At 34.3% G+C, this 14049-nt stretch overlaps 1 protein-coding gene across 1 annotated transcript in view; it reads left to right on the top strand.

Moving 5' to 3' along the window:
* The window catches only part of LOC127733776 (uncharacterized), a 60006-nt gene that overhangs the window by 27925 nt on the left and 18032 nt on the right, over window positions 1-14049 (top strand). Inside the window, exons 4-7 of the mRNA XM_052243090.1 lie at window positions 4406-4507; window positions 7259-7360; window positions 9977-10078; window positions 12834-12935. Coding sequence (XP_052099050.1) covers window positions 4406-4507; window positions 7259-7360; window positions 9977-10078; window positions 12834-12935 — 408 coding nt within the window. The remainder of the gene's footprint in view (window positions 1-4405; window positions 4508-7258; window positions 7361-9976; window positions 10079-12833; window positions 12936-14049) is intronic.

Genomic DNA, 14049 nt, shown 5'->3' with positions numbered 1-14049 from the left:
CACAAACTGATCTCCGCATAGTATACGACAAACCTAAATAAAGGCAACAGTAGTATACCGCTGTTCGAAATTCATCAATCGATTGAGAAAAAAACAAATCCGGGTTACAAACTAAAACTGAGGAAAACACATCAAATATAAGAGTACTACGACACAACATTAAAATGTAACACACACAGAAACGAACTATAATATAACAATGGCCATTTTCCTTTACATAAGAACATATTGTTTTCAACTAGGTCAGTTCCCCTCTACCGTACTATTCCGGACCTGACCATGTGGGCAACTTGGTGGGCGTTTCCAGAACTTGGTCAACAGAAGTGTTAAGCGAAGTCTGAGAAATTGAGAAACGTCAGGATAATGACATCACAGAGTAATTAATTTGAGCTTTTATTTAAGGCACGAGTCAATTGTGTGTATTGTCAAACATCTTTGTTTATTAATCATGATTTATTGTAATCCAATCATGAAGTTGATTAAATCATCTTACAATTGAATCAATGTAGTTCGTGTATTGCATAATTTTATTTCAACCAAACATGTATTTCATTTGAAAAATTAATGAAAAATAAACATGAAATTATTGCTAAGATAAAAACTACACAAAGTAACACGTTTTTGTTTTCTCTTTTTTTTTACCGTCTTTAATCAGACATCTCAATGTATTCTAAAGGATCTTCTGAAATAATGTGCTAAACTTCACCGAACAGTTCTTGCCTCAGTTCGGCTACGGACTCTGCTTTCTGGTGAGCGTAGTCGTAGAACATGTTGCGCAATCCTTCAACAACTGCTATACGTAGACATAGCGAGTATTCGAAAGACTTGTTGTCAGTCTTGGCTTTGTTGTACCTGTTTTGAAGTGCATCTAAAGAGTAGTTCAATTGAACAATCTGTTCACAGGCTCTCTTGAATCGACGTTCCCTCTCAACCAGGTTAGACCTCTTGTTGGGGTTTCTCATTTGTACTTTAGCTTTCATGATTGTAGTTGTTAGCACTATGAGAGTTGAAACAAGTTCTGATGATTGTTTGGAAAGGATAGCTCTTCTTAGTGACACCTGAAATTTAGAATTAATAGAATAAATAGATAAGACGCGGAATGTAATCTATCTTTTTCTCGCGGTGTATGAAAACATTTTACTGACTTACTGTTTCAAAGTTTACCCTTACATAAACGGACGATTTTTTTTTTAAATAATCGTTCAAGACGTCAATTGGCTTATGTACAAAAAAAAAATATGAAGTAGTTAATAAATAAGACGCGAAATGTAAAATGTCTTTCGTGCGGTGTGTGAAAACATTTTACTGAAATACTGTTACAAAGTTTACCCTAACTTAAATGAACGAATTTGTGTATACAAAAAATCGTTCGAGACGTCAATTGGCTTCTGTACAATAAAAAATATGATGTAGTTTATACATAAGACACGCAATGTAAACTGTCTGTCTCATTGTGGATGACAACATTTAATTGACTTACTGTTTAAAAGTGTCCCTTAATATAAATTGAAGAAAAGAAATATTAAAACTGACCTTCTCACAGTGTATCACAAACCTATACTGAATACTTTTATAAATTTTCCTTTTTATGTGACAATTTTTGTGCGGAAGCATAAGTCATCGTCCCGAAGATGCGGATCGATGACCTTTTTCGGGACGACCATCTTGATCGGGACGACAATGTCCTCCCGGATGCTAAATTTGTGATTGAGTAATGCAACAAAAACTGATCTTCGCACAGTGTATGACAAACCTCAACATACTTTATTAATACAGATCCCTCTTTTATATGCAAATAATCGTTCGAGACGGCAATTGGCTTGCACCAGTTTCAGCATCAGCTGCATCACCAACTAAAACAGTTAAGTAACATTGTATAACAACTTAAATTACTTATGGTTTGTTATTCCGCACGATAACCTTTTTCGTTACCAGTCCAAATTTCTATACAAGATATAATCAGTATATAACATAGCAATACAATGACAAATGATTCACTATTATTTTTGGAGAAAAAAAATAACATCAGTTATGTTTTTTCCTTTTTTTTCCAGAGTGAAATGGCAAAAACTATCGACCAAATGCTGGACGGCTGGCTTCAGGTAGATGAGAGAGATGTGAAAGAAGAGGTAGCGCGTCTCGAAGAACTTTTACGCTGTTAAAGGTTAGTAATAAAAGTTTTTTTCTTATTTCCTTATATATCAAACCTTTTAAACAATTATGTTTGACTACTGATCGTTTTTATGACATTATATGTAAAATGTAATATGTTGGATGCTAAAACCTATTTGTTACATTACCAATTGTTAAATTAAAAAAAAAATACGCCCTTTAGAACGTGTGTTGCCTGATAAGTACTCGTATCTTCTAATTCATCAGTAGTTAAACGCCTTATTTAAAAACAAATTGTTTTATATCAAGCAACATAGAACATTATCATAGCAGCCAGCTGAAGTGTTTATATCATTTTATCTTTTTTAGATATCATACTGGTTCCAAACGATTGAAAAATGAAGAAAGAATATTATATGTATATTATTATGTTATTTTAATAGTACTAAGTATATCGCTATTTATATGTCTGTTATAAAATGTTGTGTATAAAATGTAAATACCTGAAAAAAAAAAAAAAAAAAATATAGGCTATTTATTGTAGCAGGCAGTAGATTTATTTTGTCGGCTCAATTAAATTGTTTATAATTTTTTTTTGTATGCCACCTACACCATAAATATAGAGATATCTGTAACGTCCGCATGATAAATCAGATATAAAGGGAAATGTATGCCACCTACACCATAAAATAGAGATATATGTAACGTCCGCATGATAAATCAGATATAAAGGGAAATTCTTGTAACAAAAAGTCAGTTGAGGTTTGTCGTATACTGTAAGGAGATAAGTTTGTTTGCATCACTTTATCATAACTTTAGCGACCGGAAGGACATTGTCGTCCTCCTGAAATAGCTGGTCGTCCCGATCAAGATGGTCGTCCCGAAAAAGCTGATCAACCCGCATCTTCGAAACGACTTATGACAATTATCGTGCGGAAGCATAAGTCGTCGTCCCGAAGATGCGGTTCGATCAGCTTTTTCGGGACGACAATTTTGATCGGGACGACCAGCTGTTTCGGTACGACAATCTTGATCGTTCGGGACGACCAGCTGTTTCGGGACGACAATGTCCTACGGGATGCTTAATATGTGATCAAGTATTGCAACAAAAACTGAACTGACCATGCGAGGGCTGTATAGTCAGTCAAGGTCGTTAAAAACTCCCATCATCATCAACAAAAACTGATCTTCGCAGTGTTTGACAAACCTCAACACACTTTATTGATACAGATCCCTCATTTATATGCAAATACTCGTTCGAGACGGCAATTGGCTTATATACAATATAAACTTTCTTGCGTTGTATGAAAACATTTTATAACTTACTGTTGCAAAGTTTACCCTAACATAAATGCACGAAGGAGATCAGTTTCTTTGCATCACTTAATCATAACTTTAGCGTCCGGAAGGACATTGTCGTCCCGAAATAGCTGGTCGTCCCAATCAAAATGGTCGTCCCGAAAAAGCTGATCAACCAGCATCTTCGGGACGACTTATGCTTCCGCACGATAATTGTCACATAAAAAAGGAAAATTTATAAAAGTATTCAGAAAAGGTTTGTCATACACTGTGAGAAGGTCAGTTTATTTATATATTTCTTATCGTCCATTTATATTAGGGGAAACTTTGTAACAGTAAGTCAGTTGACTTTTGTCATACACCGCGAAATGGTCAGTTTACATTGCGTGTCTTATTTATTAACTACTTCATATTTCTTATTCTGAAGTAAATATTTTAAATATATATTTTTTTTTCGTCAGATGCATGTTTGTCGCCATTGTTTCATTGTTTATGCCAGCTCAGGGAGCTTGTCGAAGCATGTTAGAAGCACACATTTACTCATCAAGCATCCTTGTGACGTGTGTGGGAAGGTGTATAAGCGAACAGACTCCTTAATGGTTCACAAGAGGAAGTTTCATCCAGAGGTATGGAAATATCAGATTTTCGATATATAAAACATTATTGTTTTATGTTCTTACAATTTTTTCATCAAGGATAATTTCAACCCAAACATTTTACACTTAGTGTCTTCTTTTATTTAAATGTTTTGACATTGTCCAACATATACTCAGTCTATATAGAAATAACAATATGTGGTATGAGTGCCATTAGACAACTCTCCATCCAATTCACAATGTACGGCCTTCAACAAAGGAGCTTTAGCTCACACAGAACAGCAAGTTATAAAGGGCCCTAAAATGATTAGTGTAACCAACCGTCTAATCTAATATATGCTATGTGATAAGTTAACATCTGGACGAATTTTGACACAACTCCTATTCTTGTTTTATAGTTATTCAGGCAGGAAGCACAGCAGACATACACCTGCGACACGTGCCAACAAGTGTTCAGTCGGAGAAAGGAGCTACAATTCCATCTCTCCAGAAACCATCAGGTAACATTATTATAAGCACAGTTTTAAACAAATCATGCACACACTGTTACATTTTAAAATATGGATACAGTTATCACTGATTGATTAATAAAGAAGTCTTAAAAATAGTAACTTAATATTTCCATTTTTCATATACAGGCTGGAACTCCACCAACAGCAATACCTCGGCCAGCACCAGTTTCAGCATCAGCTGCATCACCAACTAAAACAGTTAAGTAACATTGTATAACAACTTAAATTACTTATGGTTTGTTATTCCGCACGATAACCTTTTTCGTTACCAGTCCAAATTTCTATGCAAGATATAATCAGTATATAACATAGCAATACAATGACACATGATTCACTATTATTTTTGAAGAAAAAAAATAACATCAGTTATGTTTTTTCCTTTTTTTTCCAGAGTGAAATGGCAAAAACTATCGACCAACTGCTGGACGGCTGGCTTCAGGTAGATGAGAGAGATGTGAAAGAAGAGGTAGCGCGTCTCGAAGAACTTTTACGCTGTTAAAGGTTAGTAATAAAAGTTTTTTTCTTATTTCCTTATATATCAAACCTTTTAAACAATTATGTTTGACTACTGATCGTTTTTATGACATTATATGTAAAATGTAATATGTTGGATGCTAAAACCTATTTGTTACATTACCAATTGTTAAATTAAAAAAAAAATACGCCCTTTAGAACGTGTGTTGCCTGATAAGTACTCGTATCTTCTTATTCATCAGTAGTTAAACGCCTTATTTAAAAACAAATTGTTTTATATCAAGCAACATAGAACATTATCATAGCAGCCAGCTGAAGTGTTTATATCATTTTATCTTTTTTAGATATCATACTGGTTCCAAACGATTGAAAAATGAAGAAAGAATATTATATGTATATTATTATGTTATTTTTATAGTACTAAGTATGTCGCTATTTATATGTCTGTTATAAAATGTTGTGTATAAAATGTAAATACCTGAAAAAAAAAAAAAAAATATAGGCTATTTATTGTAGCAGGCAGTAGATTTATTTTGTCGGCTCAATTAAATTGTTTATATTTTTTTTTTGTATGCCACCTACACCATAAATATAGAGATATCTGTAACGTCCGCATGATAAATCAGATATAAAGGGAAATGTATGCCACCTACACCATAAAATAGAGATATATGTAACGTCCGCATGATAAATCAGATATAAAGAGAAATTCTTGTAACAAAAAGTCAGTTGAGGTTTGTCGTATACTGTAAGGAGATAAGTTTGTTTGCATCACTTTATCATAACTTTAGCGACCGGAAGGACATTGTCGTCCTCCTGAAATAGCTGGTCGTCCCGATCAAGATGGTCGTCCCGAAAAAGCTGATCAACCCGCATCTTCGGAACGACTTATGACAATTATCGTGCGGAAGCATAAGTCGTCGTCCCGAAGATGCGGTTCGATCAGCTTTTTCGGGACGACAATTTTGATCGGGACGACCAGCTGTTTCGGTACGACAATCTTGATCGTTCGGGACGACCAGCTGTTTCGGGACGACAATGTCCTACCGGATGCTTAATATGTGATCAAGTATTGCAACAAAAACTGAACCGACCATGCGAGGGCTGTATAGTCAGTCAAGGTCGTTAAAAACTATCATCATCATCAACAAAAACTGATCTTCGCAGTGTTTGAAAAACCTCAACACACTTTATTGATACAGATCCCTCTTTTATATGCAAATACTCGTTCGAGACGGCAATTGGCTTATATACAATATAAACTTTCTTGCGTTGTATCAAAACATTTTATAACTTACTGTTGCAAAGTTTACCCTAACATAAATGCACGAAGGAGATCAGTTTCTTTGCATCACTTAATCATAACTTTAGCGTCCGGAAGGACATTGTCGTCCCGAAATAGCTGGTCGTCCCAATCAAAATGGTCGTCCCGAAAAAGCTGATCAACCAGCATCTTCGGGACGACTTATGCTTCCGCACGATAATTGTCACATAAAAAAGGAAAATTTATAAAAGTATTCAGAAAAGGTTTGTCATACACTGTGAGAAGGTCAGTTTATTTATATATTTCTTATCGTCCATTTATATTAGGGGAAACTTTGTAACAGTAAGTCAGTTGGCTGTTGTCATACACCGCGAAATGGTCAGTTTACATTGCGTGTCTTATTTATTAACTACTTCATATTTCTTATTCTGAAGTTAATTTTTTAAAAATATATTTTTTTTTCGTCAGATGCATGTTTGTCGCCATTGTTTCATTGTTTATGCCAGCTCAGGGAGCTTGTCGAAGCATGTTAGAAGCACACATTTACTCATCAAGCATCCTTGTGACGTGTGTGGGAAGGTGTATAAGCGAACAGACTCCTTAATGGTTCACAAGAGGAAGTTTCATCCAGAGGTATGGAAATATCAGATTTTCGATATATAAAACATTATTGTTTTATGTTCTTACAATTTTTTCATCAAGGATAATTTCAACCCAAACATTTTACACTTAGTGTCTTCTTTTATTTAAATGTTTTGACATTGTCCAACATATACTAAGTCTATATAGAAATAACAATATGTGGTATGAGTGCCATTAGACAACTCTCCATCCAATTCACAATGTACGGCCTTCAACAAAGGAGCTTTAGCTCACACAGAACAGCAAGTTATAAAGGGCCCTAAAATGATTAGTGTAACCAACCGTCTAATCTAATATATGCTATGTGATAAGTTAACATCTGGACGAATTTTGACACAACTCCTATTCTTGTTTTATAGTTATTCAGGCAGGAAGCACAGCAGACATACACCTGCGACACGTGCCAACAAGTGTTCAGTCGGAGAAAGGAGCTACAATTCCATCTCTCCAGAAACCATCAGGTAACATTATTATAAGCACAGTTTTAAACAAATCATGCACACACTGTTACATTTTAAAATATGGATACAGTTATCACTGATTGATTAATAAAGAAGTCTTAAAAATAGTAACTTAATATTTCCATTTTTCATATACAGGCTGGAACTCCACCAACAGCAATACCTCGGCCAGCACCAGTTTCAGCATCAGCTGCATCACCAACTAAAACAGTTAAGTAACATTGTATAACAACTTAAATTACTTATGGTTTGTTATTCCGCACGATAACCTTTTTCGTTACCAGTCCAAATTTCTATACAAGATATAATCAGTATATAACATAGCAATACAATGACACATGATTCACTATTATTTTTGGAGAAAAAAAATAACATCAGTTATGTTTTTTCCCTTTTTTATCAGAGTGAAATGGCAAAAACTATCGACCAACTGCTGGACGGCTGGCTTCAGGTAGATGAGAGAGATGTGAAAGAAGAGGTAGCGCGTCTCGAAGAACTTTTACGCTGTTAAAGGTTAGTAATAAAAGTTTTTTTCTTATTTCCTTATATATCAAACCTTTTAAACAATTATGTTTGACTACTGATCGTTTTTATGACATTATATGTAAAATGTAATATGTTGGATGCTAAAACCTATTTGTTACATTACCAATTGTTAAATTAAAAAAAAATACGCCCTTTAGAACGTGTGTTGCCTGATAAGTACTCGTATCTTCTAATTCATCAGTAGTTAAACGCCTTATTAAAAACAAATTGTTTTATATCAAGCAACATAGAACATTATCAAAGCAGCCAGCTGAAGTGTTTATATCATTTTATCTTTTTTAGATATCATACTGGTTCCAAACGATTGAAAAATGAAGAAAGAATATTATATGTATATTATTATGTTATTTTAATAGTACTAAGTATATCGCTATTTATATGTCTGTTATAAAATGTTGTGTATAAAATGTAAATACCTGAAAAAAAAAAAAAAAAAATATAGGCTATTTATTGTAGCAGGCAGTAGATTTATTTTGTCGGCTCAATTAAATTGTTTATAATTTTTTTTTTGTATGCCACCTACACCATAAATATAGAGATATCTGTAACGTCCGCATGATAAATCAGATATAAAGGGAAATGTATGCCACCTACACCATAAAATAGAGATATATGTAACGTCCGCATGATAAATCAGATATAAAGGGAAATTCTTGTAACAAAAAGCCAGTTGAGGTTTGTCGTATACGGTAAGGAGATAAGTTTGTTTGCATCACTTTATCATAACTTTAGCGACCGGAAGGACATTGTCGTCCTCCTGAAATAGCTGGTCGTCCCGATCAAGATGGTCGTCCCGAAAAAGCTGATCAACCCGCATCTTCGGAACGACTTATGACAATTATCGTGCGGAAGCATAAGTCGTCGTCCCGAAGATGCGGTTCGATCAGCTTTTTCGGGACGACAATTTTGATCGGGACGACCAGCTGTTTCGGTACGACAATCTTGATCGTTCGGGACGACCAGCTGTTTCGAGACGACAATGTCCTACCGGATGCTTAATATGTGATCAAGTATTGCAACAAAAACTGAACCGACCATGCGAGGGCTGTATAGTCAGTCAAGGTCGTTAAAAACTCCCATCATCATCAACAAAAACTGATCTTCGCAGTGTTTGACAAACCTCAACACACTTTATTGATACAGATCCCTCTTTTATATGCAAATACTCGGTCGAGACTGCAATTGGCTTATATACAATATAAACTTTCTTGCGTTGTATCAAAACATTTTATAACCGAAAAAGCTGATCAACCAGCATCTTCGGGACGACTTATGCTTCCGCACGATAATTGTCACATAAAAAAGGAAAATTTATAAAAGTATTCAGAAAAGGTTTGTCATACACTGTGAGAAGGTCAGTTTATTTATATATTTCTTATCGTCCATTTATATTAGGGGAAACTTTGTAACAGTAAGTCAGTTGACTGTTGTCATACACCGCGAAATGGTCAGTTTACATTGCGTGTCTTATTTATTAACTACTTCATATTTCTTATTCTGAAGTAAATATTTTAAATATATATTTTTTTTTCGTCAGATGCATGTTTGTCGCCATTGTTTCATTGTTTATGCCAGCTCAGGGAGCTTGTCGAAGCATGTTAGAAGCACACATTTACTCATCAAGCATCCTTGTGACGTGTGTGGGAAGGTGTATAAGCGAACAGACTCCTTAATGGTTCACAAGAGGAAGTTTCATCCAGAGGTATGGAAATATCAGATTTTCGATATATAAAACATTATTGTTTTATGTTCTTACAATTTTTTCATCAAGGATAATTTCAACCCAAACATTTTACACTTAGTGTCTTCTTTTATTTAAATGTTTTGACATTGTCCAACATATACTCAGTCTATATAGAAATAACAATATGTGGTATGAGTGCCATTAGACAACTCTCCATCCAATTCACAATGTACGGCCTTCAACAAAGGAGCTTTAGCTCACACAGAACAGCAAGTTATAAAGGGCCCTAAAATGATTAGTGTAACCAACCGTCTAATCTAATATATGCTATGTGATAAGTTAACATCTGGACGAATTTTGACACAACTCCTATTCTTGTTTTATAGTTATTCAGGCAGGAAGCACAGCAGACATACACCTGCGACACGTGCCAACAAGTGTTCAGTCGGAGAAAGGAGCTACAATTCCATCTCTCCAGAAACCATCAGGTAACATTATTATAAGCACAGTTTTAAACAAATCATGCACACACTGTTACATTTTAAAATATGGATACAGTTATCACTGATTGATTAATAAAGAAGTCTTAAAAATAGTAACTTAATATTTCCATTTTTCATATACAGGCTGGAACTCCACCAACAGCAATACCTCGGCCAGCACCAGTTTCAGCATCAGCTGCATCACCAACTAAAACAGTTAAGTAACATTGTATAACAACTTAAATTACTTATGGTTTGTTATTCCGCACGATAACCTTTTTCGTTACCAGTCCAAATTTCTATACAAGATATAATCAGTATATAACATAGCAATACAATGACACATGATTCACTATTATTTTTGAAGAAAAAAAATAACATCAGTTATGTTTTTTTTCCTTTTTTTTCCAGAGTGAAATGGCAAAAACTATCGACCAACTGCTGGACGGCTGGCTTCAGGTAGATGAGAGAGATGTGAAAGAAGAGGTAGCGCGTCTCGAAGAACTTTTACGCTGTTAAAGGTTAGTAATAAAAGTTTTTTTCTTATTTCCTTATATATCAAACCTTTTAAACAATTATGTTTGACTACTGATCGTTTTTATGACATTATATGTAAAATGTAATATGTTGGATCCTAAACCTATTTGTAACATTACCAATTGTTAAATTAAAAAAAAAATACGCCCTTTAGAACGTGTGTTGCCTGATAAGTACTCGTATCTTCTAATTCATCAGTAGTTAAACGCCTTATTTAAAAACAAATTGTTTTATATCAAGCAACATAGAACATTATCATAGCAGCCAGCTGAAGTGTTTATATCATTTTATCTTTTTTAGATATCATACTGGTTCCAAACGATTGAAAAATGAAGAAAGAATATTATATGTATATTATTATGTTATTTTTATAGTACTAAGTATGTCGCTATTTATATGTCTGTTATAAAATGTTGTGTATAAAATGTAAATACCTGAAAAAAAAAAAAAAAAAAATATAGGCTATTTATTGTAGCAGGCAGTAGATTTATTTTGTCGGCTCAATTAAATTGTTTATAATTTTTTTTTTGTATGCCACCTACACCATAAATATAGAGATATCTGTAACGTCCGCATGATAAATCAGATATAAAGGGAAATGTATGCCACCTACACCATAAAATAGAGATATATGTAACGTCCGCATGATAAATCAGATATAAAGGGAAATTCTTGTAACAAAAAGTCAGTTGAGGTTTGTCGTATACTGTAAGGAGATAAGTTTGTTTGCATCACTTTATCATAACTTTAGCGACCGGAAGGACATTGTCGTCCTCCTGAAATAGCTGGTCGTCCCGATCAAGATGGTCGTCCCGAAAAAGCTGATCAACCCGCATCTTCGGAACGACTTATGACAATTATCGTGCGGAAGCATAAGTCGTCGTCCCGAAGATGCGGTTCGATCAGCTTTTTCGGGACGACAATTTTGATCGGGACGACCAGCTGTTTCGGTACGACAATCTTGATCGTTCGGGACGACCAGCTGTTTCGGGACGACAATGTCCTACCGGATGCTTAATATGTGATCAAGTATTGCAACAAAAACTGAACCGACCATGCGAGGGCTGTATAGTCAGTCAAGGTCGTTAAAAACTATCATCATCATCAACAAAAACTGATCTTCGCAGTGTTTGAAAAACCTCAACACACTTTATTGATACAGATCCCTCTTTTATATGCAAATACTCGTTCGAGACGGCAATTGGCTTATATACAATATAAACTTTCTTGCGTTGTATCAAAACATTTTATAACTTACTGTTGCAAAGTTTACCCTAACATAAATGCACGAAGGAGATCAGTTTCTTTGCATCACTTAATCATAACTTTAGCGTCCGGAAGGACATTGTCGTCCCGAAATAGCTGGTCGTCCCAATCAAAATGGTCGTCCCGAAAAAGCTGATCAACCAGCATCTTCGGGACGACTTATGCTTCCGCACGATAATTGTCACATAAAAAAGGAAAATTTATAAAAGTATTCAGAAAAGGTTTGTCATACACTGTGAGAAGGTCAGTTTATTTATATATTTCTTATCGTCCATTTATATTAGGGGAAACTTTGTAACAGTAAGTCAGTTGGCTGTTGTCATACACCGCGAAATGGTCAGTTTACATTGCGTGTCTTATTTATTAACTACTTCATATTTCTTATTCTGAAGTTAATTTTTTAAAAATATATTTTTTTTTCGTCAGATGCATGTTTGTCGCCATTGTTTCATTGTTTATGCCAGCTCAGGGAGCTTGTCGAAGCATGTTAGAAGCACACATTTACTCATCAAGCATCCTTGTGGCGTGTGTGGGAAGGTGTATAAGCGAACAGACTCCTTAATGGTTCACAAGAGGAAGTTTCATCCAGAGGTATGGAAATATCAGATTTTCGATATATAAAACATTATTGTTTTATGTTCTTACAATTTTTTCATCAAGGATAATTTCAACCCAAACATTTTACACTTAGTGTCTTCTTTTTTTAAATGTTTTGACATTGTCCAACATATACTCAGTCTATATAGAAATAACAATATGTGGTATGAGTGCCATTAGACAACTCTCCATCCAATTCACAATGTACGGCCTTCAACAAAGGAGCTTTAGCTCACACAGAACAGCAAGTTATAAAGGGCCCTAAAATGATTAGTGTAACCAACCGTCTAATCTAATATATGCTATGTGATAAGTTAACATCTGGACGAATTTTGACACAACTCCTATTCTTGTTTTATAGTTATTCAGGCAGGAAGCACAGCAGACATACACCTGCGACACGTGCCAACAAGTGTTCAGTCGGAGAAAGGAGCTACAATTCCATCTCTCCAGAAACCATCAGGTAACATTATTATAAGCACAGTTTTAAACAAATCATGCACACACTGTTACATTTTAAAATATGGATACAGTTATCACTGATTGATTAATAAAGAAGTCTTAAAAATAGTAACTTAATATTTCCATTTTTCATATACAGGCTGGAACTCCACCAACAGCAATACCTCGGCCAGCACCAGTTTCAGCATCAGCTGCATCACCAACTAAAACAGTTAAGTAACATTGTATAACAACTTAAATTACTTATGGTTTGTTATTCCGCACGATAACCTTTTTCGTTACCAGTCCAAATTTCTATACAAGATATAATCAGTATATAACATAGCAATACAATGACACATGATTCACTATTATTTTTGGAGAAAAAAAAATAACATCAGTTATGTTTTTTCCTTTTTTTATCAGAGTGAAATGGCAAAAACTATCGACCAACTGCTGGACGGCTGGCTTCAGGTAGATGAGAGAGATGTGAAAGAAGAGGTAGCGCGTCTCGAAGAACTTTTACGCTGTTAAAGGTTAGTAATAAAAGTTTTTTTCTTATTTCCTTATATATCAAACCTTTTAAACAATTATGTTTGACTACTGATCGTTTTTATGACATTATATGTAAAATGTAATATGTTGGATGCTAAAACCTATTTGTTACATTACCAATTGTTAAATTAAAAAAAAAAATACGCCCTTTAGAACGTGTGTTGCCTGATAAGTACTCGTATCTTCTAATTCATCAGTAGTTAAACGCCTTATTAAAAAACAAATTGTTTTATATCAAGCAACATAGAACATTATCAAAGCAGCCAGCTGAAGTGTTTATATCATTTTATCTTTTTTAGATATCATACTGGTTCCAAACGATTGAAAAATGAAGAAAGAATATTATATGTATATTATTATGTTATTTTAATAGTACTAAGTATATCGCTATTTATATGTCTGTTATAAAATGTTGTGTATAAAATGTAAATACCTGAAAAAAAAAAAAAAAAAAATATAGGCTATTTATTGTAGCAGGCAGTAGATTTATTTTGTCGGCTCAATTAAATTGTTTATAATTTTTTTTTTGTATGCCACCTACACCATAAATATAGAGATATCTGTAACGTCCGCATGATAAA

The sequence above is a fragment of the Mytilus californianus genome, unplaced genomic scaffold (genome assembly GCF_021869535.1).
Source record: "Mytilus californianus isolate M0D057914Y unplaced genomic scaffold, xbMytCali1.0.p SCAF_3, whole genome shotgun sequence".
Lineage (NCBI taxonomy): Eukaryota > Metazoa > Mollusca > Bivalvia > Mytilida > Mytilidae > Mytilus > Mytilus californianus.
This window is presented reverse-complemented; position numbering and strand designations above follow the sequence as displayed.